This window comes from Larus michahellis, chromosome 3 (genome assembly GCF_964199755.1).
Source record: "Larus michahellis chromosome 3, bLarMic1.1, whole genome shotgun sequence".
Taxonomy (NCBI): domain Eukaryota; kingdom Metazoa; phylum Chordata; class Aves; order Charadriiformes; family Laridae; genus Larus; species Larus michahellis.
Window position 1 is genome coordinate 18,173,115 of NC_133898.1, and position 27,084 is coordinate 18,200,198.

Here is a 27,084-nt window from a genome sequence, read left to right on the forward strand (position 1 = left end):
ACTATAGCTTCTAGAAGCTATATTTGTAGTAATAAATAATAATAACAACAACAGCAATAATGATAGTTACGTGGAAAACAGTCCCTTACAAAATGAATGGACCTTTGTAAAGATAAGTAGTCCTGAGAACATGATTACTTCTGCCGCGCTAAGGGTATAATTGATCACAGAGTAATAAGTCACGCACCCTGAAATGCCTCTTTTTGATCACCCAGCAGGCAAATTATAATCCTTCATCAGCAATACAGCAACGGTGCGTAGAACCGTAAGAGAGCATTTGACAGGGACATTTGTATCCCAACCATTCCCATCCACTAACGAGGCTGCTGTATCTGCACAACAAGCATTTACCCCATTAGGGGAACTGGGATGTGTTTTCCCCCAGACACAAACTCTCAAAACAGATAAAAGCCAGACGAACGGGAGCTTCCAGGGCCCGCACCTCCACCTTCTCAGCCCCTCCCTAGCCAGCAGTCTGATGCCAAGTTGTGTACGTGCTTTGCACCGACGCCACCGCCCAAGGGACACTTCTAGGAATGGGAGAGCATCCCATCCCTTCTGCTCCCAGCCTCCCCGGGAGGGGACCGCGGGGGACGGAGCCGCCTGCAGAGCCCGTGACAACCAAGGGAAAGTTTCCCCTTGCCACCTGCAGGCTCTGCAGCCAACTTCACCGCTAACATCACGCTGAGGACCTCCGCTGAGGACCTCCGGAGAGCCCCGGGGGCCGCGGTGCGGGCGCGGCTCCCGCGGCGGCGGAGGGCGGCGAGCCCGCCCCGGGGCGGGGGCGGGAGGAGGCGGCGGGGGGGGCGACCAGAGGCGAGGAGAAGAGGCGAGGAGAGGAGAGAGGAGGCGAGCCGCCGCCGGCCATGGTGCCCGCCCTGCCGCCCCTCCTGCTGCTGCTGCCGCCGCTGCTCCTGCCCGCCGCGGCGGGCGGCCGCTGCCCGCAGCCCTGCGCCTGCAGCCAGGCCGCCCTGCGCTGCCCGCCGCCGCCGCCGGGGGCGCAACCCGCGCCCGACCGCGCGTAAGTACCGCGGGGAGCCTGGGCCGGGGGGCGGGGGCGTGCGGCCGCTCGGCGGGTCGGGAGGGAGCACGCGGTGCCTGTCCCGGCGCCCCGCGGGGGTTTCGGAGCGTGGCTCCGGGGAGGAGAGCCGGCGGGGCGCTCGGGGGTGAAGTTTTACTAAGTTTCACTTGGGCGTTGGGGGCTGCCGTGCGCTGAAGGCAGCCTCGGCAAGAGCCCGGCGGCAGCGGGTTTGCTCCTGGGGAAGAGGATGCGCGTCCTCTGGGGACGTGTCCTCAAGCGGGCGAAGTGTCACCCTCTCCACGCCACCAGCCTCGGTGACAGCGAGAAGTGGTACAGCCGTCTGAACTTGCTGTGTTCTCCCGCCACGGCAAGAGGCAAAAGACGCTTTCCCTATTGCAAAAACATCACCTTGCAGCGGCGCGGTGAACTTAAAAAAACCTGGTCAAAAGGTTGATATTTGGACTTAAACCTTCTGTCGGTTCTGGGGTTTGTTTGTTTTTTTCTTTCAGAAATCTGACTGGCTTCTCACAACCTCTTGTCCCAAAGCTTGTGCAATTTAATGTCCCTTATATTAAAGTATCAAAATCCTCCTAGCAGTGCTCATTGCCTCTTTTCGAGATCCAACTCCTTGACAAGTTAGTGACTAATCTTTTTTCCCCTCTCTGGTAGTAATAAAGCTGCTGTGAGTTTTGGCAGCTGTTGGGATTTCTGTAGGGTGGTCCATCACATCTCTTTGCCTGATGTTCCTCTGGGGATTTGGATTAAATTAAAACAACAGGGAATCACAAGCATTCCCCTACCCCACTTCCACACCATACCCCAAGCTGTCTTTACCAGACCAGACCAAATATTTGGTACACGTAGGTATTCAAGTGTTGTTGTGTTGTTTACAGGCTCAATTGCAGCACTGATCTAAACAATCATGGCGTCAAAATATGGGATTAGATGACCAACAGATAGCATAGTTTTCATTTCTAGGATCCCTTGGTTATCTGTGCATGAATTGAGCTGGGGTTTTCTTATTATGCCCCTTTTGGTAACAAAGCCTCTCCGTGTTTTCCATTTTCATCTGATTTGTTTGTAAATTTAACATGCTCTTGAAATTCCCCAGGGATGATACTATCCCTGATCTCCTCTTTCCTTTCTCCCTAGCTCAAGAATTGATAGGAGCAAGAAATACTAATTTCTATTAATCTAGAGCCATGTGAATCATTCCTCCAAAGTAATTTTTTAGAAAAATCTTTGTTCTGAATTTTTTTCCTCCCCATTTGTCTGTGTTACCTTAGTGTCAGAGAAAGCAGAGCCCGTGGATGCTGGAGAGACTTTCCATAGTTATTGCCACAAGCACGTTTCTTCCTCATTATTCATACCACATGCAGAGCAGGCGGTGGATCGCTCACATCGATGATCCCTGCAGCAGCAGAAACAAACGGGGAGGTTCATTTTTGCAGGGATTTGGCATGTTTATTAGAATGATGCACATCACAGCCCAGGGGGGTTATCAATAACTCTAAATTTATGTGATTTTTTTCTTTCTTTTTTTGGTTTACTCTTTTACTTTTTCTATCTATCACCCCAAAAGAAACAGCATCCCAACCTCAGTGATCAGATTAAGAGAGATAGTGGGTTTATGGCTGCTGCCAGTTATGCTTCACTCAGATCAACAGGACTAGATGATGGGCTAAAATAAGGGAAGAACTTTTCCCTTCACCCTTTAATATAAGATTTAATCTATAATTGTTCACAAAGTCCAGCTATTAGGCTGGCTGTAGACACCACCTTTACAGTCAGAAAAGAGTTCAACCAAGATTCTGCTCAATACTCCTACAGAGAAATATTTACACTCAGATGTCAAAAAAAATCCCTCTTTCAGTCTGCATTTGCAGAGATATGCCCAGCTCCTTCTACTTCTAGGCCACATCCAACCTTAGTTATATTTAACCTGAAACTATACCATTAAATTTCCATTTCTTTGTATTTTGGGGTTTTGTTTAATAGAAAGCTGTACCAATGAGTGTAGTCTCTAAACCTACAAGTCTATATGTATTCTCACTCTTTTTTTAGTTCTTATTTAACTACTTCTACTTTCCTTTCACCACTTCCTTTGATTTTCATGCTAGTGTCTTCTTATCCACTTAGCTGTTGCTTTCCCCTCTCTCTTACTCTTTTTCTCCCCCTGTCTCTCACATGGCTTTTCCAGCTTTGTCGTTTTACTGACTCCATCTTTCCATACTTTACCAATATCTTTTTAGCACTCTTCTCCACCCGCACAGTTCTGTGTAATTCACAAAATTACAAGAAAATTGACAAGAAAAAGTTATTTTTGCCCCCTCATAATTACATCTGTGCCTGTCTACACCAGGGGAATTGCAGTGTAGGGCTTGCAATTGCACTAATACTTTGGGGAAAAAATGCCGCTGCAGGTTGTTCCAACACAGTTCCTGGTGTGCCCACATCCTTACGTTAGTGCTGCTATAACACAGACCAGACCTCAGAAGTCCTTCTTACTCGTATGCTCTGTCAAGAAAATAAACACCAATATGTAACTCCAGCTATATCCGAGTAATTAAGGCCGTCATGCCGTAATGAGCTGTGCTTCCAAATGTACTTTTGATAATTTGTTATCTCTCTAGTATATATCCTGTAGGGAAATTTCAGCCATTTTTCTTTACCCGATTTATTCTTGCCATGTCATATTATTGCTGGAAGAGTTTTCAAAATGATAAGACTTCCGACCGGTTGCAGAATGATGTGTTTTATGCAGTCCTCAATTGACCATATTTTTCTCAGGCTCCTGGTTTTAATTTGGACATTACAGAAACACTATAGAAACTCCATTATCCAACACCTTTCTATGCCATTTTGGCTACAGCAGCTATGTGTCTTCTTAGTCTTATCTGAAAAACAATCTTTAAAACACTATTATATTCTGAAACAAAACATAATTTTTCTTCTTTTGAAGTCTTACACATACTTTGGGGTTTTTTTGCAGAGTCTAAATGGATAGGCACCCCACTCCAGCTGTACAGTAATCAGCATTGGATATCTAATACGGTTTTGTCCCTTCAAAAATCTAACTTCATAGTGGGGTCCACTTTGCTGTGTCTGAGTGTGTGTCCCTGCATGCAGGGCTTCTGCATTAGGGCGAGTGGCTCATGATTAGTATCAGCCACCAAATCCAAAGCTTTGGGGCAAAAGTCTGACCAAATAGAAATGTCTACCGAGCCTTCACTATGGGCATATTTGGCTCTTTGGGACTGACAGAGGAATTCAGGTTCAGGGCCAAAATGTCTTTCATAGGAGGTAATGTATCACCCACCCATCATCACCTAGCAGGAAATACTCTTTGGCTGCTTCTGTGATATGTCCAGTATCATAGTTTGCATTTCAGGTAGATAATGCCTGATATAAGGGCTTTAAAAATCAATGCCTTTACATTAATAAATTACTATACATTGCCCCCAGATGCTGATAAAAACCCTGGGAAAACGGTGGGGTTTCAGTCTTAGGTTAAATCAATATTCCCTCTTCTTCTGAGCTAAGTCCAAGGACACCACGGAATAAAATGTTTGCCATTCTCAGCAAGGGCCTTCCTTGCGTCTTCAACTTTTTGACATTAGAAATATCCACAATCCTATAAAATAGAAACACTAAAATATAACAGCCAACCCAACTACAGTAACACATTCATACCTATTGCTATAGGGCCTCTGTTCTTATTTATTTATTTATTATTAGTTCAACTAATCACTTTTTGCAAAAGGCCAATTCTGTAATAGAGATATTTTCTCCAGCGGTGTGAGTGGGCTTTGGCTTTAATTCCACATCCTCAGGACTGCAGGTGGTCCTGCGGGCTTTGGGCATCTAGACCTCCCAAAAGCTTCTTTCGGAGCTTGAGTCTATGTGGTAGCACAGGAGCAGAAGCTTACTTTTTAGATGATAAAAATTGTTGTCAAGTTGCCTCAGCTACATCCCAGAAGCAAAAAAAGGACTATAGTGGTTTTATGCCACTGTGTCCTTGGGATAGACTGCCCCATGAACATTTTCCGAAGAGCTCTTACTGTTTCATCTATACATTCACAGCAGGGGAGACAGAAGGTGGTTTGCTCTTGTGCTCTCTACTGGGCCCGGTATTCCTAATAACAGGAAGGTAACCATTCCTGTGAAAAATCCAGTATAAATTTATATTTCAGAACAAAAATACAGGAAACAAATGCTAGCTGAAGAGAGAAGAACAGTATTGTAGCTACCAGACAAGGACAGGATTTGGTCAGCCTAGGTGCCTTCCTGTCTCTCCTGATGTTCTTGGATAGTCTTCCAGGTATTTAGCCTGGCCATTTCAAACCTCACTGCCTAGAATGATGTACTTTGAAAAGCTAGCGTGATTTATAGAAACACTAAGGGCTGGTGAATGCCAAGAAGGCTGGCTGGTTCCCCACTCCTTTCTGTCCATCCTTTCTGCAAGGATGAAAATTCCCACAATTATCCAGAGTCACGGTATTGTCAGCTGCTGAATGGCAGGAGCAAGTATAAGCATATGAGTTGTGGTGTATTAACTATGAAAGAAACATTACAGTTTTTCTTAAAAGTGCAAAAGTTCATCCTTTAACTAACAACACTCTTTCAAACCGGCGTTAACAGCTTGTATTAAAGATGGATGCGTCCCTCCTTTCCTGAGCTACAGAACTCAGGCGAGTAGCATGGGCAAGTTGGATGTAGAAAAGCTTTGTAGTTTTGTTAAACCCCAGTTGGTGCTTTATTTTTTTTTGTCAAAAGCTTCCTTGGCTCTGAGAGCTGAATAACTGGTCGCATCTGAGTGCTATCAGAAAGAAATCAGTAGTTAATTCCCGCCAGTACCTGCTTGAGTTTCGTTGTGTGCTATCAAAGACACCAGTCATGTTCAATAGCAGAGACTTCAACACATGAGATAAGGCCTCATTTTACTCAGCATTTTGGAAAGAATTAAGCCCGCAACACGCAGTTCAAAACTCTCTTAACCTAAATGCTTATACATATACTCATGCTGGATTGTGCTTAGCAAGCTAAAGGGTCGACTTCAAAATGTTGCAAGTATAGAAAGAGACATCTAAATGAACACGTTTCCCTTTAACATAGGCAGGTTTTGAGATACAAACCACAAAGGTAAAGTGGGCAAGAGTAGGGAGGGGAACATTCACCTTTTTGGTGAACTTAAGATGTTTTTATCGATGTGATTTCCCCATCGATATGTGGAAGTCTATGTCTATGCATGCTACACCAGTATTTCAAGGATTAAGAGAGAAGGCTGATTATGAATTGCCTTTTTCCTTTGTTCTCGCTGTTTTGCGAGATGCTTAATGGGACGAGGTAATGTCAATGCAGATGAGTTCACAGTTCCAGCTATCAAGGTGAATTCACGAGAATTAAAAAACAAACCCCAATGAAGTCGAAATACAGAATGGATTAAGTGCCGTCATGCAGTTTAACTACCATAAGTATTAAAAGTGCTGGGTCATCCCACTTAAATTTAATGGCACAGCTGAGGTGGCTTAGCTCGGAGCACCGCTCCCAACGGCTTTCCGCAGGCAGGGGGAGTGGGTCAGTCCAAGCCACGCACTGAGGGAATTCACAACCACCGCGCTGCTCACCGGCACATCGCAGGGAGGCAGGAGGCTCTTGGCTTGAAGACTTTGATGTAATTAAAAGCCAAGACCTGGTTTTATTTTCTGCACTTTCAGTCACATTTCTATTTCTTTTGTAAATTATAATATTTTTTTGCAAACAGTTTCCCAAAATGTACGTTTTGTTTTCCAAGCGGCCCCAGCTGATGGTGCAGTTACGAGAGGTTCCTGCTGCCGGGATTATAGAGCAGGAATTGCTCAGCTTCTACTTTTTACTTCTTCCTGAAGTTCTTTTCCTTTTGTCTCCAAGTGTCGAGCCCTACTGCAGGTTGTCTCTACCTGTCTGTGCCCGCAGGGGCAAACACATTTTTCAAGACACATGACTTAGTTTCATTTCATTTCATTCATAGGGCAGGTCGGACACGGCTCTGAGCAACCTGGTCTAGTTGAAGATGTCCCTGCTCCTTGCAGAAGGGTTGGACTAGATGACCTTAAAAAGGTCCCTCCCACCCCAAACTATTCTGTGACTGTATGATTTCTGATTTAATCAAACCTCACACACAACATAACTTGCCAGCAGTCATCTAGAGACAGATATGACCCAACCACAGTGGCGTCAAAAACATATATATATATCTCCTTACAACATCCCTATTAGGTAGGGAAGCGTTGTTATTTCCAGCTTACTGCCAGGGAGTCAAGGTGCAAGGACACGACATGATTTGCCCCAAATCATACGGAGTGTATTGGAACGTAGCTAGGAATTGACTGCCAGCCTCCTTCGTACATCTAGATTTGTAACCCCAAGGCATACCTATGTGTGACAGCCTGCCATTATGTTGTGTGGGCATGACATATGTGTGTATATATAAAAAATACACATGTATATGAAAGCTGATTAACATTTTTCATCGTCTTCATATAAAGGATTATGACAATGAAACAAAAAAAAAGCAGGTTATATGAATAGCACGGAAACATTTCAGTCAAAAAACCTTGGGGGGGGGTTAAGGATGAAAAACAAATGTCTCAGACTAGATATTTGTAATTATAAAGCAAAATGGAGCAGTTCTCTCTGCATATTGTTTGCACAAAGATAACGGCTTGAAATATGTTAAATATTTTCCTACTGCCATTATCAGGGAGAGTGTGGTCATGGCTAGATAAATTGGCTGGTAAAAATACTAAAATACTGTGATTCAGATGCGGAGTAGAATGGTAAAATGCAGTCTGTCTCCCACATCATTATTAACTTCTCAGGCAGAGTAACTAAAATATTAAACAGGAAAATATACACTTGCTTTTAATCAACTAACTACACTGATGCAATTTATTTAAAAAAAAAAAAAAGAAGTAAAAAATCCACCACATCAGGTGGATTGCTTCTACACTTGTACACAGCCAGGGCGTTGCCAGCGAATTCAGGGTGCCACCCTGCAAAGTTGCAGGGATGCTGCTGGGAGGAGAACATGGTCCAGCAAATGCAAAGATACTGTTTTATGGAGAAAGCTTTACGTGAAAGCCACTTTTTACGAGGAACTGACTTTAAGTAGCCTATAGCTTCCTTCAACTGTGAATGTAGCATCTTCCGTCAGGCTTTTAGTTTACTTAATAGGTTATGATTATTATTGACTTGATGGTGACTAGTCTTAAATTTATGCTGTTGAGGAACTGACCAAATACCCTTTGAATTCCGTTTAGCTGAAATCAATGGTAAATGGATCAGGTCTTGGAGGTACAGAGAATTGCAGGCAAATAAAGTGGCATTGTGCTTTATTGTTTTTCTCCCTGCTGTAATGGTACAATCCGTAAACAAGGAAACCCCATGCCTTACAATCCTTTCCTCCCTTCTCTTCTTTTTTCAGATCATTTACTCATCTCCCTGTAAAAGTAATCCCATCACACGCCTTTGAAGGACTTAGAGATGCCTTCATCATGTAAGTTGACAACATTTTCCACAGGCTTTTCCTTAATTTCTTGCTAGAAATTCTGTCATAAACCTCCATCCCAAACATCATCTTTTACCAATAATGTGAAAATGTGTTGCTAAAACATACTATTGGCGAAAAAAACCAAAACAAAACACTGGGAAAGCATGAACATAGCATTTCTTTTCTTACACGCAGTATATAAAAGATTCTTTGAAAAAGTGTGATTTTTAACAGTTGTTTAACAGATCGTATAATGAAATACTAATCATGTTGGAGAAAACTGGATACAGCTTAACAGCTGATGATGGGAGCTTTTGATTGGCAGAGGAGATAGATTTCTATCATCAAACATTACCACTGCAATGATGGCTATGGCATTCTGTGATTATACATTTACATAACGGCCCAATAAGATATTTCTGTGGCGTTTTGTACCGAGAGATACGCTCAGCAGGGGATCAGTAGGACTGAACCCTTTCTTGGATCCTACAAGTGCTGTGATTTTGCACACTGGGTCCGTGGTGCTTCCCCCCAGCCTTGGCTTTGTACCTATTTTATATCCAGGGCTCAGACCATAAGGCTCGTCTGACCACTCTTGCCCTTATTCCTGTTGTTATTCCAGCTGAAAGATGGCAGGCTTGAGTCTCCATTACTTATTATTTTTTATTTTATCTGCATTAAGTGGTCTCTAAAGGACAGAGGTGATGACACACCAGTGCAATGCAGAACAGGGGAGTGACCCCCCCGCCAGAACCTCAAATAATGCCACTTTCTTTTCAAGGTGCACCTTTTATACTTCACCTATCAAAAACGCATAGTGCCTCAGATATTAAAACATATATTTGATGTTACTAATTTATTTTCAAGGAATCAAAAAGAGATATAATAGAAAAAGAGAAATAATAAAGCGTTTTGTGGTGCAGTCTTGAAGGCAAAGCCTTGAAGCATGAGCGTGATGCAAATGCCTGAATAGACTCAACCAGACTAATTTAGCTCTTAGTGCATATTGGTTAAACAGTTTTGGCCAAATTATAAACTTCAGTAGTGCTGAACCTCTAGCAAGTAGAAAATAAGCTAAACTCTGCTGCATGTATTCCACTGCAATAAAGTATTATAGTACAATCCAACGGTGCTGTATTCTTGCATTCACTTGCTTCTTAATGATTAATGAGAATTTATCATTTTCAGATGGGAGGCCAACTTAAACCTACAGAGTTTCTCCTACCTGTAGGATTTGGGGCTAAACTTTCCCAAACTGTATGCATATGCTATTCTTCACAGAGAATTTTTTTGTTCATTGACATTTTCCCTTCCATAAAGAGAATTTAATTGATTTCCTTGCATCCTTTTAATGCATCTCTCCAAATTAACAGTGTAGAAATTGATGTATTTGTCTGAAGTAAATCTACAGAACACTTCACAATTTTATTGAGATTTAGCCTTACTTTGAGAAAAGGCATCTTTTTAAATTATGAATCTCTAAATCATCTATTTGGCAACTCATCACTAACTGCAAATCAGATAATACATTATTCTCACTGCCATAACTCATTCAAACATATGCAAATGGGGAGCCAGTGGCAGACAGGAGGGAGCCTGTAGAAGGACCGTGTTTCAGACCCCAAACCTGAAAGAGTCTTTAAGTTCTGCGAGGAGTCCCTGATCCCCCCCCAGCCCCTGAGTCTCTGAAGATCAGGCGCTCAGCAGGCCACTTGTTCTACATCCATCTTTCATTTATGCAATACCAAAAATATTAATCTCACTGGATTCTGATTATGGAAAAAAAATCATCAATATTCTAGTGCGCATCCCCCTTTGCCTCTACAAATGAAAAAATTCATTCTGGTCTAAGGTTTTTATATCAACACCAATAGGAATTGTTTTCTTGTAATTATATACAATTATTCTTGTAAAATAAGATAATTTTCAAGACTGTGACAATACTGAGTCTGATTTTGTAGCTGCATTCCAGTTGTTTAGAAAAGATTCTTTTCCTGACAGTGTATAATCTTGGGTTTAGTTTGCGTGCCCTTCTAGTCAATCCTGTCAAGAGAAGACGCTGATATAAAGACCTTTCCCCTATATATGCATCAACATATACTATTTCCTTTCAGGAGTCAATTTTGTGGAGCCCCGTAAATCTTAATCTAGCAGGCATTTAACAAGCATTAAATGAGTGGATTTTTTTTTCCCCCCTCTATATTCAGTGTTGGTTATTCTGAACTACGTGTACAGAATAAGAGCATCAGTACATCAAAATCTGCCAGCGCTCACAAAAACCGTCATGTTGGTCGGCGTAATGATGAAAATGAGCCACTTTTTTTTTTCTGTTTGCATGCATGTAATGAAAGTGGCATTTAAATCTGAAAATTATTCGTAAAGTGCACTACGTGCGTATTTGTGTATTTCTACATCTGTGGATTAGATGACCACCATCCTGACTTAATAATAGCGTATGAAGCACCGTGACCGTTACCTACATCCTTGCCCATGCAAATAAATTCACTAAGCGGGACCAACGATAGGGGAAAAAGGCTCCCAGGCTCGGGCTCACTCCGTTTACATTAGTTCTGGCCCTTAGCCAGTACCTTACCTACAATTTACTGAGAAAATGGAGACTGGCTGTTACGGAGATACTTATTCCAAAGGGTTGGCATCCCCCTTTGGAAAAGGCTGGTCTCTGTCAAACCCTACTGGCACCCCCTCTCAAGATGTCTGAGGCGAGGCACGGGCGCTGCTGCCAAACAAGAATTGAGGGGGGGAGGTGGAAAGACTGGGTATAAAAGGATGAAATACAAAAGAGAGAGCTGATTTCTGGTGTCTTTTCCGTTAATGTATTGCTTTGTGTCTGCCTTTTTCATTATAGTGAAATCTCTCAGAGTGACTCCCTGGAGAGAATAGAAGCGAGCGCATTTGACAGCCTTCCCATATTGTCCGAAATGTAAGCGTCAGTTGAAGAAAGGCATCCATGCTGTGATTTGGAATCATCAAGGAGTAAACAGTCTGCAGAGAAGTATTCTTGGGCCAAATCTTTCTCTGTTACTTTGGTTGGTTTTGGATTAGATCTATGATGAGAAACGTTTCTCTCCAAAGTACCGTATAAAATAGCGAGCACTGTGCAAGGTCTAGCCTTGGAGATCTAAATCATGCAAAGACATCCATGCGAAGAAAGTCCCACTGCTTTCAGCAAGCTCAACAACAGGAGTGGAGCTCTCTGTCTACTTCTGCTGGCACTGTCGAGCCTTCTAAGCTCAGAAATAATTTGAGACGAAAAAAATCTTCCTTTTTGAAGATGTGGTTTTCAAAGCCCTACAGTATTTAAATACAGCTGCTTAGTATGCATAGCTCTTCTTTTGAGCGCTAAAATATTACTCAAACAGAACATGTACTGATTTTAAACTTGACCTGCATAGCACAGGCATCTGAGAGACAGAGTGAGTTAAAGCAACGACTAGGAGAACGCTCTGAAATATTTAGTGAAATTGAAAACTATAAATCTGATTCAATATCTCATTACTGCCTTTTTCACACAGCATGACCAGCAAGTGGCTTAGAAATGGTGTAACTGAGTGAGGACAAATAAGCCTTTTTTTTTTTTCCTCCTTATATGTGAACTCCATTGAAGACAGTTACTCGCTCACACAAGCAAGAGATACAGAGTCATCCACCTTCGATTGGGTTCAACTTCCACTAGACTCAATGGTGGGTTTAGGGAAGGAATAATGGATTTGATTATAGATAGTTTGTCATTTGCTGAAAGCAAAGGGCTAAGTAAGACCACTAAAGAGCTACAGGAAGCTAGCAAGAAAACCTGTTTGAGTCTTGAATGCTCTTCATGCCTCACCTTGCAAGGGCTTGATGTCCCCAGCTGCACTCAAGACCAATGGATGACCAGGATAAGTGGGTTCAGTGGCATTCTTGGATTTGAACTCTTGGTGCAATTTCATATGCTAAAACCTTTGAATTTTGTAAATCGTGCACAGGGAGGGAGCTGGACTATGGCTACTGGACTTTTATGCAAACATATATGTTTACCAGATAGTAGAGCTGAAGAAAGTGCTCCTTGATTGAGAAGGTCTGTCCCGTTTTTTGTGCAACCACTAGCAAATAGTATTTCATAGAATTATAGAATCATTTAGGTTGGAAAAGACCCTTAAGACCATTGAGTCCAATCGTAAACCTAACACTGCCAAGTCCCCCACTAAACCATATCCCTAAGGACCACACCTACGTGCCTTTTAAATACCTCCAGGGATGGTGACTCAACCACTTCCCTGGGTAGCCTGTTCCAATGCTCAATAGCCCTTTTGGTGAAGAAATTTTTCGTAGTATCCAATCTAAACCTGCCCTGGTGCAACTTGAGGCCATTTTCTCTCATCTTATCATGTGTTACCTGGGAGAAGAGACCAACGCCCCTCTCTCACATACTTATTTCCATCTCCCAAGTTTATGCAGATCTAAGCAGGCGTCTGGTGCTACTAGCCACTGCTCTGATAAAGACCACGGTGATCTAAGAGGTTAAACCATCCAAGGAACTGCCTTTCCTGGCTAGGCATCAGTAATATGACAGAAACGAGGTATGATGCAAAGGGATCCGATTGCAGGTCAAGGACCAGGCACGCATACATGTGTGCAGAGCTCAGGCTCCTCGCTCAGTCCCACCTCCAGGACCACCGGTTGGAGGCACAGTCATCGTGATAGTAGCATGTTCTTGCCTCTGAGCGCCTGTGGTAAAGCAGAAGCTGAGTGCATTAAGCATGCCACGAGCCCAGAACGCACATCCCAAAGGACCGGCAGACAACTGCCAAATGCTAACTCCCACCAGTGACCAAGATATCCAAACCAGATCATCTCAGCTCAGTGAACCACAAGAATTCAGGAGCTGTTATCTTTTGTCAGCTACCTAACAATTACAAGCCATTTTTATTACCAATAGTGCTTCAAATGCACTCGTGGTATATTTTCAGGAAGTTTGTTCACAGCAGGAGAGCCTTCTGACACATTCTGCACTTGACTGTTTTCTGACAAGTCCAATCACTAACAAAATTCAGGACCCTCCCAAAGGTACAACGATTATAATACTGGCGGTTTTTTTCCCTCATTACAGATTAATCCTGAACACGAAAAATCTGTTGCATATCGAGGACGGAGCATTCAGAAACCTTCCAAGGCTAAAATACTTGTGAGAAAGCATTCTGTTTCTTTTCTGTTTGCTTTTTGTTTTTTGTTTTTTTGTTTTTTTTTTTTTTTCCTCTAAAGAAGCAGACAAATTACAGAAAGGTGTATAAGGGGAAAAAAAAAAGCATTTCATGCATTACAGTACACTAAAAGTACATATGTCATTTACGACAGCTTTAATGGGCGGCTAACCAATAGTGAGGTCTTCCAATAGGCAAGAAAATAAAGTAACCCAGGGCAGTAATGGACAAAACACTAGTAAAGTCTGCAAATTAGTTCTGCTAAGTGCTTATTTCTAGAATAAAGCTTTCAGCTAGACAAGAGACCATAAAAAAGGGGTAACTAAAATCTCTTCCTTGTGCTTAATGTAGAGAGAACATACGCTGCTTCTCCAGGACACTGCTTGAAGATGCTACAGAACTTAATTTTTTACAGGTCTTACAAACACAATTGGAGCCTAGTTAAAAATTATGACATTTATCACTCACCTTTTAATACATCGTTAAACTTGTACTTCTTGTTGCATCCACTCTGGTAATCTTGTCTCCTGTAAATAGGAATTATGCTTTTCTCTAGGAGCATTTGTAACACTGGAATAAGACAATTCCCAGACCTGACACAGATCTTCTCATTAGAAGCTCATTTTATTTTGTAAGTAGAGACCCAACCTAACCCAGCTGTGAGCCTTTCCCATCTTGTTCCTGGATCACTGACAAAAATACCTTTTTTTTTTTTTCTCCCAAAGGGAGCTCTGTGATAACTTGCGTATGACAACCATACCACAAAATGCTTTCCGGGGGATGAACAATGAATCGCTGACACTGTAAGTAAAATAGTCCTAGCTCCAGTGCCTTCTGTGAGGATAACACTTCTGCTTGAGGAGAGCAGCTTGACTTTAAAAAACTCTTGCAATTAAGCCCCCTACAATTCATGTCTGTATTATGAGTTAAATTTGAACCACTCAGGAAGTGGAGGGGTGTTCTTCAAGCTGAAGAGCAGGGTTTTATAAACCGAAACCTAACTTCACTTAGGAAAGAAAATAGGAGAAGGAATCCAAATCCTCATAGAATGGTTCAGGTTAGAAGGAACCTTAAAGATCATCTAGTTCTAATCCCCCTGCCATGGGCAGGAACATCACGCAATGTTGTTTTTAAAAATACTATCAACAGGGAATAAACTCCAAAACCTGCGCTGGAGGCCACAGTCTCTCTCTTTCCCTCGGGGTTGTGGTTTCTTGAAATAGTGCTTTCAGGGACTGCCCAGGCTGATACTACAGAACTAACGCTGCTGAGCTTCAGCTGCACAGGGTCCCTCTTGAAGAAGAGGAAGGGAGAGAAGAAATTGGTACGAAGTACCAGTGCTTGTTCTTACCCTGATTTCTCTTGACTCAGCTTACGTTGATTCCCATAAGTCTCCCCACCAAGGCCTTCCGTTTTAGCAAACTGTGGATTCATTGCTACAGCCATCTGAGAGATGGGTGCGCTTGATGAGATGCGCTACCTGAGGAACCCAAAAAGCAGCAGAAAGCCAAAGCGAGGTGTTATCTGTCAGCACAGCAAGAACCACGTATGGATTTTGCAGCACCCTTGTCCTCACCAAAACTTCCACAAAGTGCTGAAATAGGGAAAAAAAGAAAAAAGAAAAAAAAATAAATCACAGACTGAGCCTCTCTGCAGGATACGGCTGAAATCCAGGTCTCCCGAGGAAGGACCAGCTGAGCAATAGAGGGCAGCAGCAGGCCACCTACTTTGTGTTGTAGCCACAGGCACCAATCTGGAGGCCAGTAAAGCCAATCTTCGCAGACCAGACTGAATTTTAAAAGGCAGTACACACCCAGATGGGGAGCCATGTCTTGAGACAAGTGTGCACTAAAGCCCCCCCACAAAGCTCCATGCATATTTGCACCCGCAAATGAGCTGCGCACAGGAGCAAGTACTGCAGTGGGCTGGATTAGGCCCTCCATCAGGCTAATGTGCCAGCATGACAGTAATTTCGACACAGATTTTATGTATTGACCAGTACCTTCTGAAACCATTAGAGGAACTGAGCATAAACGTGATTGAAGACCACTCCACGCAATGTTAAAGAGGAGCAATTGCTTAGATTAGGGCATCATTTCATCTTACGAGCCTCTTTCCTACCAGCAAGTTCTCAAAATAACTTCAGCAAAATTATGATTCTGTTAATGGTGCAAGAAAATGCACGTACAAGAGATGGAGAAAGGTGCTTAAAATTTTTACTGTAACCCTAAAGTGTAATAAATGAGAGGGAGTCTAACTCAGTCAGGAGACAGCCAAAGATCATTTTTCTGCCATCCTTTTGTTAGCGGGAGCTCACCCCAAGAAGAAAAGAATTACCTTATCAGCAGCTTTCTAATAGGAGAGTTACATGTTAACTCCACCCCATGCAGTTAACTGTAATTAGCTGAAGTAATTCCAGTTGTTGCAGCATGGTCTGGTGAAACCCAAATAATCTATGGAGGTGTAAAGTCAGCCTGCAGTAATACTTTGCACTACAAATAGCTAATTTAGTCTTTCCAACAGTTAGTGTTTCATGTGGATAGGGAATCGATCCTACATATTATTGTGGTTTTTAAGCAAATCACTGATTTCAGCCCTGTGCTGGGATAGAACCCTTCTCCTATCAAATGTAGCCAGGCTCTCCCCATGCTTCCAGCTTTTCTTGGGACCAGGTTCTACAGCCCCAGTTTCTGCCCTCCCAAAAACAAGTGGAAAAGCAACAACAGAACTTTTTTGTAATTTATAAGCTGAGACAAGTTTTCTATTAGGGCTTAATATTAAAGAAAAAGAATCACTATATAGAAATTATTATATTGAAATTATATTGGGAAGATTAACAATATAGCAAATGGATTTTTTCCTCAGTGAAATCAGGCCCATAGGTTAGATCTCCTAATGCAGGAAAAGAGCTGGACTTCAAGAGGAGCAGAGCCCGGCCTTGAGTATCTGGCCCCAGGCTAGGGAATCAAGAACCCAGGGTGATACCACATGTCCCCGGGCAGCACAGGGGACAGCGAGGTTTCCACAGCACAAGTGGAGCCTAGCAGCAGTGCTTTGGAGGAACTGATAGCTCATCAACCACAGGATGATGTGCCACTCACCCCTGCCTCTCTGCAAAGCCTTCTCTTAGGCTGCTGGAAGGTTTGTCTGTCCGCAGAGAATCTGCAATCCAGCAGCACCTTGTGGGCTTTAGAGTTCCTTTCCTCTTCTCTAGCCCTTGCAGTCTTCCATTTACACGTGCTGGCACTACAAAATCCAGGTCTTCTGCCTCCAGGTGGTTGTCTGTGTGCCAGGAGTTTACCTGGACTAATGTCTTGTCTCTGGATCTCAGCCCAAGGTAGGCACAGGTGAGCCCCTTGGAGGAGGGAGAAGCTGTACGCAAGCAGAAGTTCTCCTCAACAGCTAAACAGGAAGGTGCTTAGGGAATTTAAGATGCAATTTAATCTTAATTTTAGACAGCATGATTTACGTTATGTTCTTTACAAGCCAGACCCTGTAATCATAAAAAGAATTCAGCATTAATATTTGAAACCTGTAGTACAAAACATAATCTTGTCTTTTCTAAATCTTTTTCCCTTACACATCTTTTAATCCCCAGCAAATTATATAAAAATGGATTTGAAGATATCCACAGCCATGCCTTCAATGGGACAAAGCTGAATCAATTGTGAGTATGTTTCCCCCTTCTTAGTGGTTTTTTTAACACTAAATAACAGTTCAAGTACAGCCAAAGGCTCTTCCTTCAGTTTAACTGGCTGTGTCATGTATTTCCTGATACTCATTAGAAAATTGTGCATTTCAGTTTCATCGCAAGTCAGTTGTTAATCCTGCAGCACTTACTGCTTTTCCTGAAACACTTCCAGAACACTGCAGTTTTCCTGAGAAAAACTCATCATTTTTAATAAAATTTAATAAATTCTTAAACTTAGCAGCAACAGGGGAAAGCTTGAAACCATAGCCCAAACTGAGGAACCTACATTTTACGTCTGCAAATGTCACCCATTTTTAAATCACTCTCACACACTCTGGGACAAGCCTCTTGGTTTGGGCAAAACTTCTGCCGCATTTTTATACGCTGCTACTGTAGTGAAGGAACCAGACTGGCCTGTCCTGGTTTAAGTCAGAAGAAATTGGGAATGATCAGAATTAAGTGCGGATGATAATAGTCTGATGGCATCAGTGGAGGGAAAGGTCACAAGAGAAGTATGAGCCAGATACTGCAACAGCAACCGCTATGGTGGGAGAGAGGATCGAGAGGAAATAGACAGGAAGGAGAAACCAAAAAAGGGTGATTTTAAAATAAAAGACATAAAGAGTTAATGTTTGATTCCACAGAATCCTGAAGGACAATAAGAACCTCAGGCGGATACACAACGATGCCCTGAGAGGGGCCACAGGGCCAGACGTCCTGTAAGTACCCACCGCTCCGTTACCTGAATTTATTGGTGTCCCACAGGAACTGCCCTGTGCTGCGTGGGCTGCGTCCTCTCAGCAAACTCGGGCTTTGAGTCTGGAATGAGATTCGATCTCTTACCCTCTGCTTGTAAAACAGAAACATGCCAATGGGATGCTGTGAAATTACAGGGCGGAAGGCTCGGTTTGCACCGTGACAAACGCCTATCATCCAGTTCTAGCGTTGGCGTTGAGCTCTGCCCCACAGATATTTTGTCCTTTGCTTTATTTGTGTCAGATCCTCCTGATCCCACCCCTGTGCCTTATAGTCTGACATTACCAGGTAACTTGTCTATTGGTAGGATGACTGTGTTTGTACAATATATTATTTATAAATTTGTTATAAAAGTGAACTGGCTGATTGCATGCTATAAGCCTGTGCTGAATAAAACACATTATTACCATCCTCATGCTTTATTAATCAAGTACTTACTGGAGGGCTGCACTGGCTATAACTCCATGCAATAAAACGCAATGGGTGGCTCTGTAAATAGCACTCTCTGCCTCACGTGCCATTTTGTTCCTTTTATTGGTGCTTTAGAGTACGTGGCAGTACTAATACCACTTTCACAATTGCAGCCTTTTTTCCCCCCGTTTAATAGCTTCACTCTGAAAATTCTTAGTCATGTCAATGGCCTTTCCTCACACAGACAGCCCCCCTTGAAGTTTGTCTTGGACAGACTGCTTAAGTTTTTCTTGGCAAGAATGATGGACTCTTATGCGTTTTAATTAATAACCATTAATTAAAAGATTCCTGGCCAAGAAGAGAGCAAGGAGGGTGTCCTACCTGTTAAGCTGGCTGGAGAGTCATGTTCACCCACTTTCTCTCCCTTTCCCTGACGTAAAGATCCATCACTTGCTCTGTGCATGGTGCCTTTCAAATGGAGAGGTCAGGGCACAACCCCTGGTGTGGTGGGTTTTGATTCTCCAGGACAAAGCAAGCTTCTTGCCACACTGGGGCTCCTGGGCCACAGGGGTGCTCTCACTCCGCTGCTCTGTAGTTTCAGACCACGTTTCTGAGCTGGCTGTCGAGTGCTGAAGTGGCTTTACGGATTTAGACCTTTGTGAAAAAACAAGTCGCTATTACTTACCATCATGCTTTGGTGGTATTTTTATACGTTTAAAAAGAAAAGAGGACGCTCTCTTTATTTTGCAGGGATATTTCTTCAACAGCACTGGAGTCCCTGCCTAGTTACGGGCTCGAAGCCATTCAAGTCTTAAATGCAACGTCATCTTACTCATTAAAGAGACTGCCACCGCTGGATAAATTCAGCAGTCTTCTGGAAGCTGTTCTAACGTATCCCAGCCACTGCTGTGCTTTTCGAAATCTAAGGACAGAAAAGTAAGTCTGAATAACACATTATTGTACTGCAGTAGTTCAGAAGCTCCAAAATGGCAATTCTGCTTTATTCAGCTCACGAGGTTTGATTATTCTTTTTCTGGTTACAAGGAAGCTGGGGTACGTAGCAAGGCCTCACACAAAACAACAGATCTCTGCTAAAGCCAGGAAAATTATTTCCATTTATTTTTGAACAGAAACAGATCTCATCCTGTGCCCAGGTTCTGCCAGCAGGAACATTATTCTAACTTTGCTTAAAGCCTTTTTTTTTTTTTGGTATCTCAATTAAAAAAAGCCTACTGGCACATGGAAAGTACATCTCCATCAATAGCATGTTGTTCTTTAAAAAAAAAAAATCCCCTGTAGCCTTTTGCAATGTAGCTTGTTTAATGCAGGTGATATGCCGACATTGTAGAAAAGGCAGGCTTGCAAGAGCTGAAATTAGGACCTGACACAAGCCTACAGAAAGAGGTTACTCAGCTTAGTTCCAGTGCTTTCAGATAACAGTAGTCAGTATTGTTCTCCCTAGAACTGGAAACTGTGCTGCAGAGAGAACTTTGCATCCGCCAGTTCGGGGCAGTCACTCTGAGACAACTGGAGCTAATTTTTCAGCATTTTTCTTTCAGAGAAGTCAACTCTTGGTTGGCTTTAGGCAGCCAAAGCAACTCCAGATGAGTTTAGTTGAAGCTGTGAGGATACCACACTTCTCCCCTGTCTCAAACAAGGGCTACAGAAAAGACGGAGCAGTCATTTGTGGGAAGCCTGATCTGTGTGACCTCCGTGCCATCGCATCAGGACTACACTGCAAAGGCAGGAATAGAATCCAATTCTTTAGGGTAAAATTAGGGGTGATGCTATGCTTTCTCTGCCTACCTCATTTTACTTAGTGGTTCCTGCCTCTGCAAGAGTAGAGCAAAGATCCTACAGTCAAACATTTCCATTGCTACTGAACTCTGATTTGGTCCCAGATCAAGTCTCTGAGCGTATTAAATGCAGAAGCATATCTGGGACAAAAACAAACACACACATAAACATTTCATTCATTCTGATGAAGGTAACTATGTTTTTAAGAGTATATTTTCAGGTGCTTGACCTTGAAACATGATCATGCTCTATAAAAACAGACATAATTCACTTTCTTATATTTAGTGACAGTTTTCTTAGTAAACTGGGAAAAAGAAACCCTGCAAATCTGTAAGACAGACTGCCTTCCTAGCTGGGGCATCAGCGGGGTTCAGAGCAGTGCTGATGCGTTACCTGTCTGCACAGCCCCGGCCGCTGGAAAAACCTGTACAAGCAACAGGCTGTTATTTTCTATGTGACCAGCTATTACAAAGGAACGAGAGACAGATCTCCAGCTGTTTTCCTTGTCACCTACTGATGACAGCAGAAGACCACAGAGACTGAGACCTCCCAAGACCTCCCCAGGTTACACAGGGAGGAGTCTTTGTGTGGTTACAAATTTCTCATGGTGACGTAGCTGCCGCCTGTTTCTGTCTCCTGCTACCCCCTTCTGTAGCCCTGTACTCTACATACAGTCATCCCACCCAGTTTTTACTACCCCTGCCCTGTATCCCCTTCCTTAGCACCTATGGACTGCAGTCTCTGATCAATGAGATATGGTGACAAGGTCTTACATACATCTGACAGGGCAAGCAGGTTCACTTCAGTCAGCATCACAGACATTAGGGAAATAAAGTCCTCAGACCACATATCTGTGAGATTTATGGGTCACAACTGTGGTGCGCTCATTCCCTGAGCTATGCAGGAGAGGTAGAAGGTAGCATTCAGTTCCTTAGAATTTCTTCCACTGGCCTGAATGAGGGGGCGATGACGCAACAAGCAGGTTATACCATGTCTTCAAAAAATTACAAGAAAAAAAACCAACTTCTTTTGCAATCCCATTATTTATAAGCATCACATAGTGGCTTAGAGTGGTACCTTATTTCTCTCATTATACATAAAACTTTCTATAAGCTTCCAGGTGTCTGGTTCTATTAACAGTACACAAAAGAGCTTAGTGTTTTTGCCAGCTCTTTCTACTGTCACAGCAACAAGGTCAGACAAAGCTATTTCCATTCATACTCTACCATGCTGGTAGAGTACCTGGCCCATGCTTTCAAAGCCTCAAAACCAGAGATTTTTGCCAAGTATGTCGTCTTTCAACTTGTACTTTTCAAATTGCTTTATTTCCAGCATGTAAAGTCTACCTCCAGATCTCAAACAGTTTTTAAAATAAGAGTATCAGGCCAGCTTACCAGCATTTGTTAACATGCACTTCTCTAAAAGCCAGAACTGCTACCATTTGTACTGGTGGAGAACCTGTCCCACTCCAATACAGTATTTCATAAGGCAAAATATACCTTTTAATTCCAGCTCAATTTATTTCAGTATAAAAAAATACATAAACAATAACGGAGCTGAAAGACCATCCTTATACCCTCCATGAGGTACTGCCTACTGTCACAGTATTTGAAGCCTTCTCCTCCCCGCTTCCAGAGGTCTACATGAATGTTCACCTGGCTGTGAGGCCAACTCTAGCTTACCTTACATGTCTATGAAGCTTACTTGCAGAGAAGATGAGAATTTGGCCAAAATCCAAATGGAAACTCAACTTTCTTTTCATCCTTCTTTCAGACAAAATTCCTGGCTTTCCATTTTTGGCAACTTCTCCAAAGAGTGTGAAAGCAGCATGAGGAAGCCAACTAACGAAATATTGTAAGTACCTCTCTGCATACAGATGCTGGAAACAGCAAATACAGACCTCTCCTTCTTGCTGTTCATGGTTTTTTTCCTAGACCAGCATGTCTTTTGCTGCTGATTCAGTCAACTTACGAGTTGCACAGTGGTAATTTTATCATCATTAAACCAAGATTTGTGATTTTGATGTTCAAAAGGAAAGGAAGAAAAACGTAATTCTATGAGCTTTACTCACTCCAGCTTCTCTTCTGAATTCCTGAAAGACTTTCAAGACAGTGATTAAATATTTAAGAAAGTTAATGGCCTATATGGAGACTTTTCATACCCCGAGATAATTGCAGTTGTTTGTGTGATTCAAAGAAGAGCTGCTACTGTTAATATTTTTTTTGCCTATAGAAAGGATAATTAGAAGTCTGTACGTCAGTAGTTTTCCATGGTAGAAATAGAGTCCCTGACTTAGAAGTTTGAGGACGCCATGCAATTGGTTTATCTCTTCCAAATGTGTCTTTCCGTATCATCACGGTTCTGTTTGATAGTGTTCAGTAGGACAGTGAGAAAGGCCAACATCAAAACTGTTGTGTTGGCCGTGCTGGATGACACAGGAGAAGTTTAAGAATTTGCTACTGTCCATCCCTCTTCAGCTAAATGCGTGACCTTGGGACTTCTCATCCGCCCTGACGTGGGGTCAGAGCATTGTAAAGTCTAGAAAAACACAAGGTTATGGTCACAAAATTCCAACAGCTAAATACAGCTGAAATGCGATTGATACTGACTTCCTTGGACATTATCTCATTTGCTGGTTGGTGAGACTTCCTACGCTTGCCATTTGGTTTTATTTGGCCTTTTAGTAAAGCAACAGCTGCCTTGATTCTCTTATCACTGCTTCTGATTTGCTGCCTGCCTGCAGCATCTTTGAGTGCCTTGCTTGGTCAGTCCTGTCCACTCCACTCCTAACTGCAAAACTGAAGCACTTCAGGACTACAAAAAGGCAAAGTCCAGGCAGCCAACAAGACCAAGAATATACTGCCTCTATCAGGGGTGGCTGTGGGGAGGAGCAAGGAAGTAAACACAGAGCATTAGATCACGTTATAAAGGCAAGTGAAGTTACACCCTAGCGAGGAGTATGATCAAACAAATCACCAGTGCCTCTGCCAGAGTAATCCCCCTGCTTTGGATTAGCATCTGTTGCACTCCTACTGTGCATTAAATAGTCTGCCTAGTCTTTTGGCTCCTGAAGCTTTTTGCTTTGGTAAGTCCCAATCCCAGCAATTCTCTGAGCAGGCATTATTATTAAGCAAGTGGAAGAAAGGTCATGATTCATGAGCTGAAAGTTGAAACGTTTGGGAATCACAGCAGAAATTGGCTGAAAGTCCCGAGCTCTTTTTGGAAGAAAAAAAAAAACAGATTGCACATGGCAGCATGTTTACATGGCCTTCGCAGACAATCACAATCATTTTTTATTAACAGAGTCAAACATATTCCCTGCTCTTCCAATCTAACCTAGGCAAGTAAAAGCAAGATATCAGGCAGTTTTTAATGTAAGGAGAGAAGAGTTAGGATTACAAGACTGGGAAGTTACTTGCCCAACAGGAATAGTTGAAGAACAGGTCAGCTTCATTTGACAGTTAAGACCCTGCTCTAGAAAAACAGTTTAATGTGCATGCTTCAGTAGATGTGTAAGTTTAAGCGTGTATTTAAGTTACCTGAAAGCTACCAGTTTTCTGAAGAGTTGTCCTCAGCAGAAATGCTTTCCCGGTCTCACAATGCAGACTGAGTGTTCGACCACCAAATGCTCACAGTTGGGATGACTGGAAAGTTGTGCAGTAAGTATCTGTTCTGGCAAGGAATCAGAAGGGGCAGTGCTTGTTTTTAAAGTGTTTCTTCTTTGGTAGGCTTATCCCCACACGATTGATAACTGGGAGATTAGACAGATCTATTTTAAACCTCTAGAAACACTTACAATTAGGCACTGGGTCCAGTCTAAACTTAATATATTCCTAGCCATCGACGTTGCGTAGTTAACCGTGCACTTCCACTCCTCACTCCGTAATACTGCAAACATCAAATTCCTCAGCACTTCCCAAGCCATACATAGTCTCAGGACTTTGTTCAATAAGTGTGTTTCTTAAAGGAGGTAAGGGTGCACAGTTAAAATCCTCAGGTTATTTTAGTTTGGCTTCTATAACTGTCCGATAAACCTATATGCATCAAACCTATAAGCATCAAACCTATAAATACATCAATTCAAGTGTTACTGTAGTTTGAACTGCAGTCTACTGGCAGCATGAGAAAGATGGCTCGCTTACAAAGCAATGAAGATAAAGTACTTACAAATAAGTAAGTTGTATACGAAAGCATTCCTGTGGATGTGACTGTGACCTCTGCTGCTTTCCAAGGCTGCTATCCAAACAAAAGGCATCCTTACAAGGCTTCGTTATATGTAAACACCCTGCAGAAACACATCTAGGAAGTAACTGTTTTAAAACTGTTATCTATTGTATTTTATAAAAAGAGTGCAAGCAGCATGTAACAAAGGTGGGGGCGGGGGGGGGACGTTTGTTTTTAAATAGTTACAGAGATGACTCTTACAACACATCGCTGTGGTCAGCAGAAAAGAACACGTACCTGTTCGCAACAGATGAAGAAACCTCTCCTTACAGCTACTCAGCCATTTTCGATGACAGCGAAATGACCGGCTTTGACTTTGAGTATGACTTTTGTCAGCCTAAGATACTCACGTGCACCCCGGAACCAGACGCATTTAATCCCTGCGAAGACATCCTGGGATACAGCTTTCTCAGAGTCCTGATCTGGTTTATAAACATCCTTGCCATTGCTGGCAATTTCACCGTACTCCTCGTTCTCATAACTAGCCATTACAAGCTCACTGTTCCGCGCTTCCTCATGTGCAACCTCTCCTTTGCCGATTTTTGCATGGGACTTTACCTGCTGCTCATCGCTTCTGTTGACGCCCAGACGAGCGGTCAGTACTACAACCACGCAATAGACTGGCAAACAGGCAGCGGCTGCAGTACTGCCGGCTTTTTCACCGTGTTTGCCAGCGAGCTCTCCGTGTACACGCTAACGGTGATCACTATAGAAAGGTGGCACACCATCACCTACGCCATGCAGCTGGATCGAAAGCTACGGCTGAGGCATGCCGTGCCCATCATGCTCGGTGGCTGGATATTCTCCATTTTAATAGCTGTGCTGCCTCTCCTAGGGGTCAGCAGCTACATGAAGGTCAGCATTTGTCTACCTATGGATATTGAAACCGGTCTTTCCCAAGCCTACATACTGCTGATCTTAGTGCTAAACGTCATTGCCTTCATTGTCATTTGTGCTTGCTACATCAAGATTTACATAGCTGTTCAGAACCCAGAGCTGGTAGCCGCCAATAAAGATACCAAGGTCGCCAAGAGAATGGCGATACTGATCTTCACGGATTTCACCTGCATGGCCCCCATCTCCTTTTTTGCCATATCCGCCGCCTTTAAAGTACCTCTCATCACAGTGACAAACTCCAAGATCTTGCTGGTTTTATTTTACCCTGTCAACTCCTGTGCAAACCCATTTCTCTATGCCATTTTCACCAAAGCGTTTCGAAGGGATTTCTTTCTGCTGATGAGCAAGCTTGGCTGCTGCAAGAGCCGAGCAGAGCTTTACAGGATGAACTATTTCTCCGCATATACCTCCAACTGCAAGAACGGCAGCTCAGCCCCGGGCCCCAGCAAAGCCTCACAAGCACTGCTGCTCTTGTCGGCGTTAGAGAAGCCGTATCCTGCCGTACGAGACAAGATGTCTTGCAATGAAAATTAAACCGGAACGCCAACAGATGCGGCACTTTGCAAGGCCAGCTGTAATTATTCTAGTGACTAGGGATTATTTTATAGTACCTTGAACATTTCACAATAAATAAAAATGCCAATCAATAACTCTTATGCAACGTAACTGTTCTGATGTGGAAAGTGGTATTTTCTCTTTTCTCCTTTTGTAACAATAGGCATGGAAGGTGACCACTAGGCAAAACTCTTCTTTGGGGGGGAACCCAGGAGCAGTCAAGGTGCTCTTGAAGTTAACAGGTACTGCAGTCTGGCTCCTTTTTTTCCAGATCTGCTTCCCTGGGGTATTTAAAGACTGTCTGCTGCCTTTCATGCCTGCTTTTTCCATTCCGATCAGCTGTGCTGGCATTGTTGGGTTAAAGAAAGGGGCACTAAACTAGATGTCTCCCTTCATTTCGTCAACAGAAACTTCCAATTACATAACCACCTACACCCAATTAAAGAACGGTGTTCAAGCGGTAGGTTGTAAAGATGTCACCAAGGAGAAAAGCTGACCTGCTGAACCTTTGTAACTAGCAATTTTGCAGTTTACATTAGATCTCAGTCTGAGCTGGTAGGTAATTTACTTAAAATTAACCCGTACACAACCATATATGATCTGGAAATCACAAAAGATGCAATAGCTGTAAAACACCCCCTGCTTCACACAGGACTGCATTTTGTGCATCATACATGCACACACACAATTCACATAAGCTGTAAAGGCTCGCTCTCAGCAGCAGGATAGCGGCTGCCTGCACCGACAAATTAATGCTGCCTTGTTTTCTCCCCAGGGACACTCTCATGAATTATTTTCATCTGCCCACTCTCACCAGAGCCACTGGGATTCGGGATGCACCGGGGACTCCTCAGCACTCACAGTCCAACTCCATTCCCAGCTAATGAAGCAGAGCAGTTACTTTTTAGTGACTGTGTTTTCCCAATAAAAAAAAAAAAAACAAACAAAAACACTTTCCTTACACCATGCATTGCCCAATGCTAAAGAGATCTAGATTTGTGGC

The 27,084-nt window shown here is 42.9% G+C and overlaps 1 protein-coding gene across 1 annotated transcript; it reads left to right on the top strand.

The window, feature by feature from the left end:
* Window positions 1–809: 809 nt before the first annotated feature.
* On the top strand, window positions 810–26,999 carry LOC141740342 (lutropin-choriogonadotropic hormone receptor). Its single transcript, XM_074578891.1, has 11 exons — window positions 810–1,021; window positions 8,487–8,558; window positions 11,419–11,493; window positions 13,660–13,734; window positions 14,307–14,381; window positions 14,476–14,553; window positions 17,349–17,417; window positions 18,086–18,160; window positions 19,359–19,544; window positions 22,179–22,259; window positions 24,812–26,999. Exons 1-11 carry the CDS (start codon window positions 867–869, stop codon window positions 26,058–26,060), a joined length of 2,190 nt encoding a protein of 729 aa, XP_074434992.1. The 5' UTR covers window positions 810–866; the 3' UTR covers window positions 26,061–26,999.
* The last annotated feature ends 85 nt before the right edge of the window (window positions 27,000–27,084 follow it).

Excerpts from the sequence above, each read along its gene's own strand:
- LOC141740342 (XM_074578891.1), top strand. The coding sequence starts at position 867 with ATGGTGCCCGCCCTGCCGCCCCTCCTGCTGCTGCTGCCGCCGCTGCTC. Across the intron at positions 14,382-14,475 it reads TTAGAAGCTCATTTTATTTT|GGAGCTCTGTGATAACTTGC; the intron begins GTAAGTAGAGAC and ends TTTCTCCCAAAG. Across the intron at positions 18,161-19,358 it reads GCCACAGGGCCAGACGTCCT|GGATATTTCTTCAACAGCAC; the intron begins GTAAGTACCCAC and ends TTTATTTTGCAG.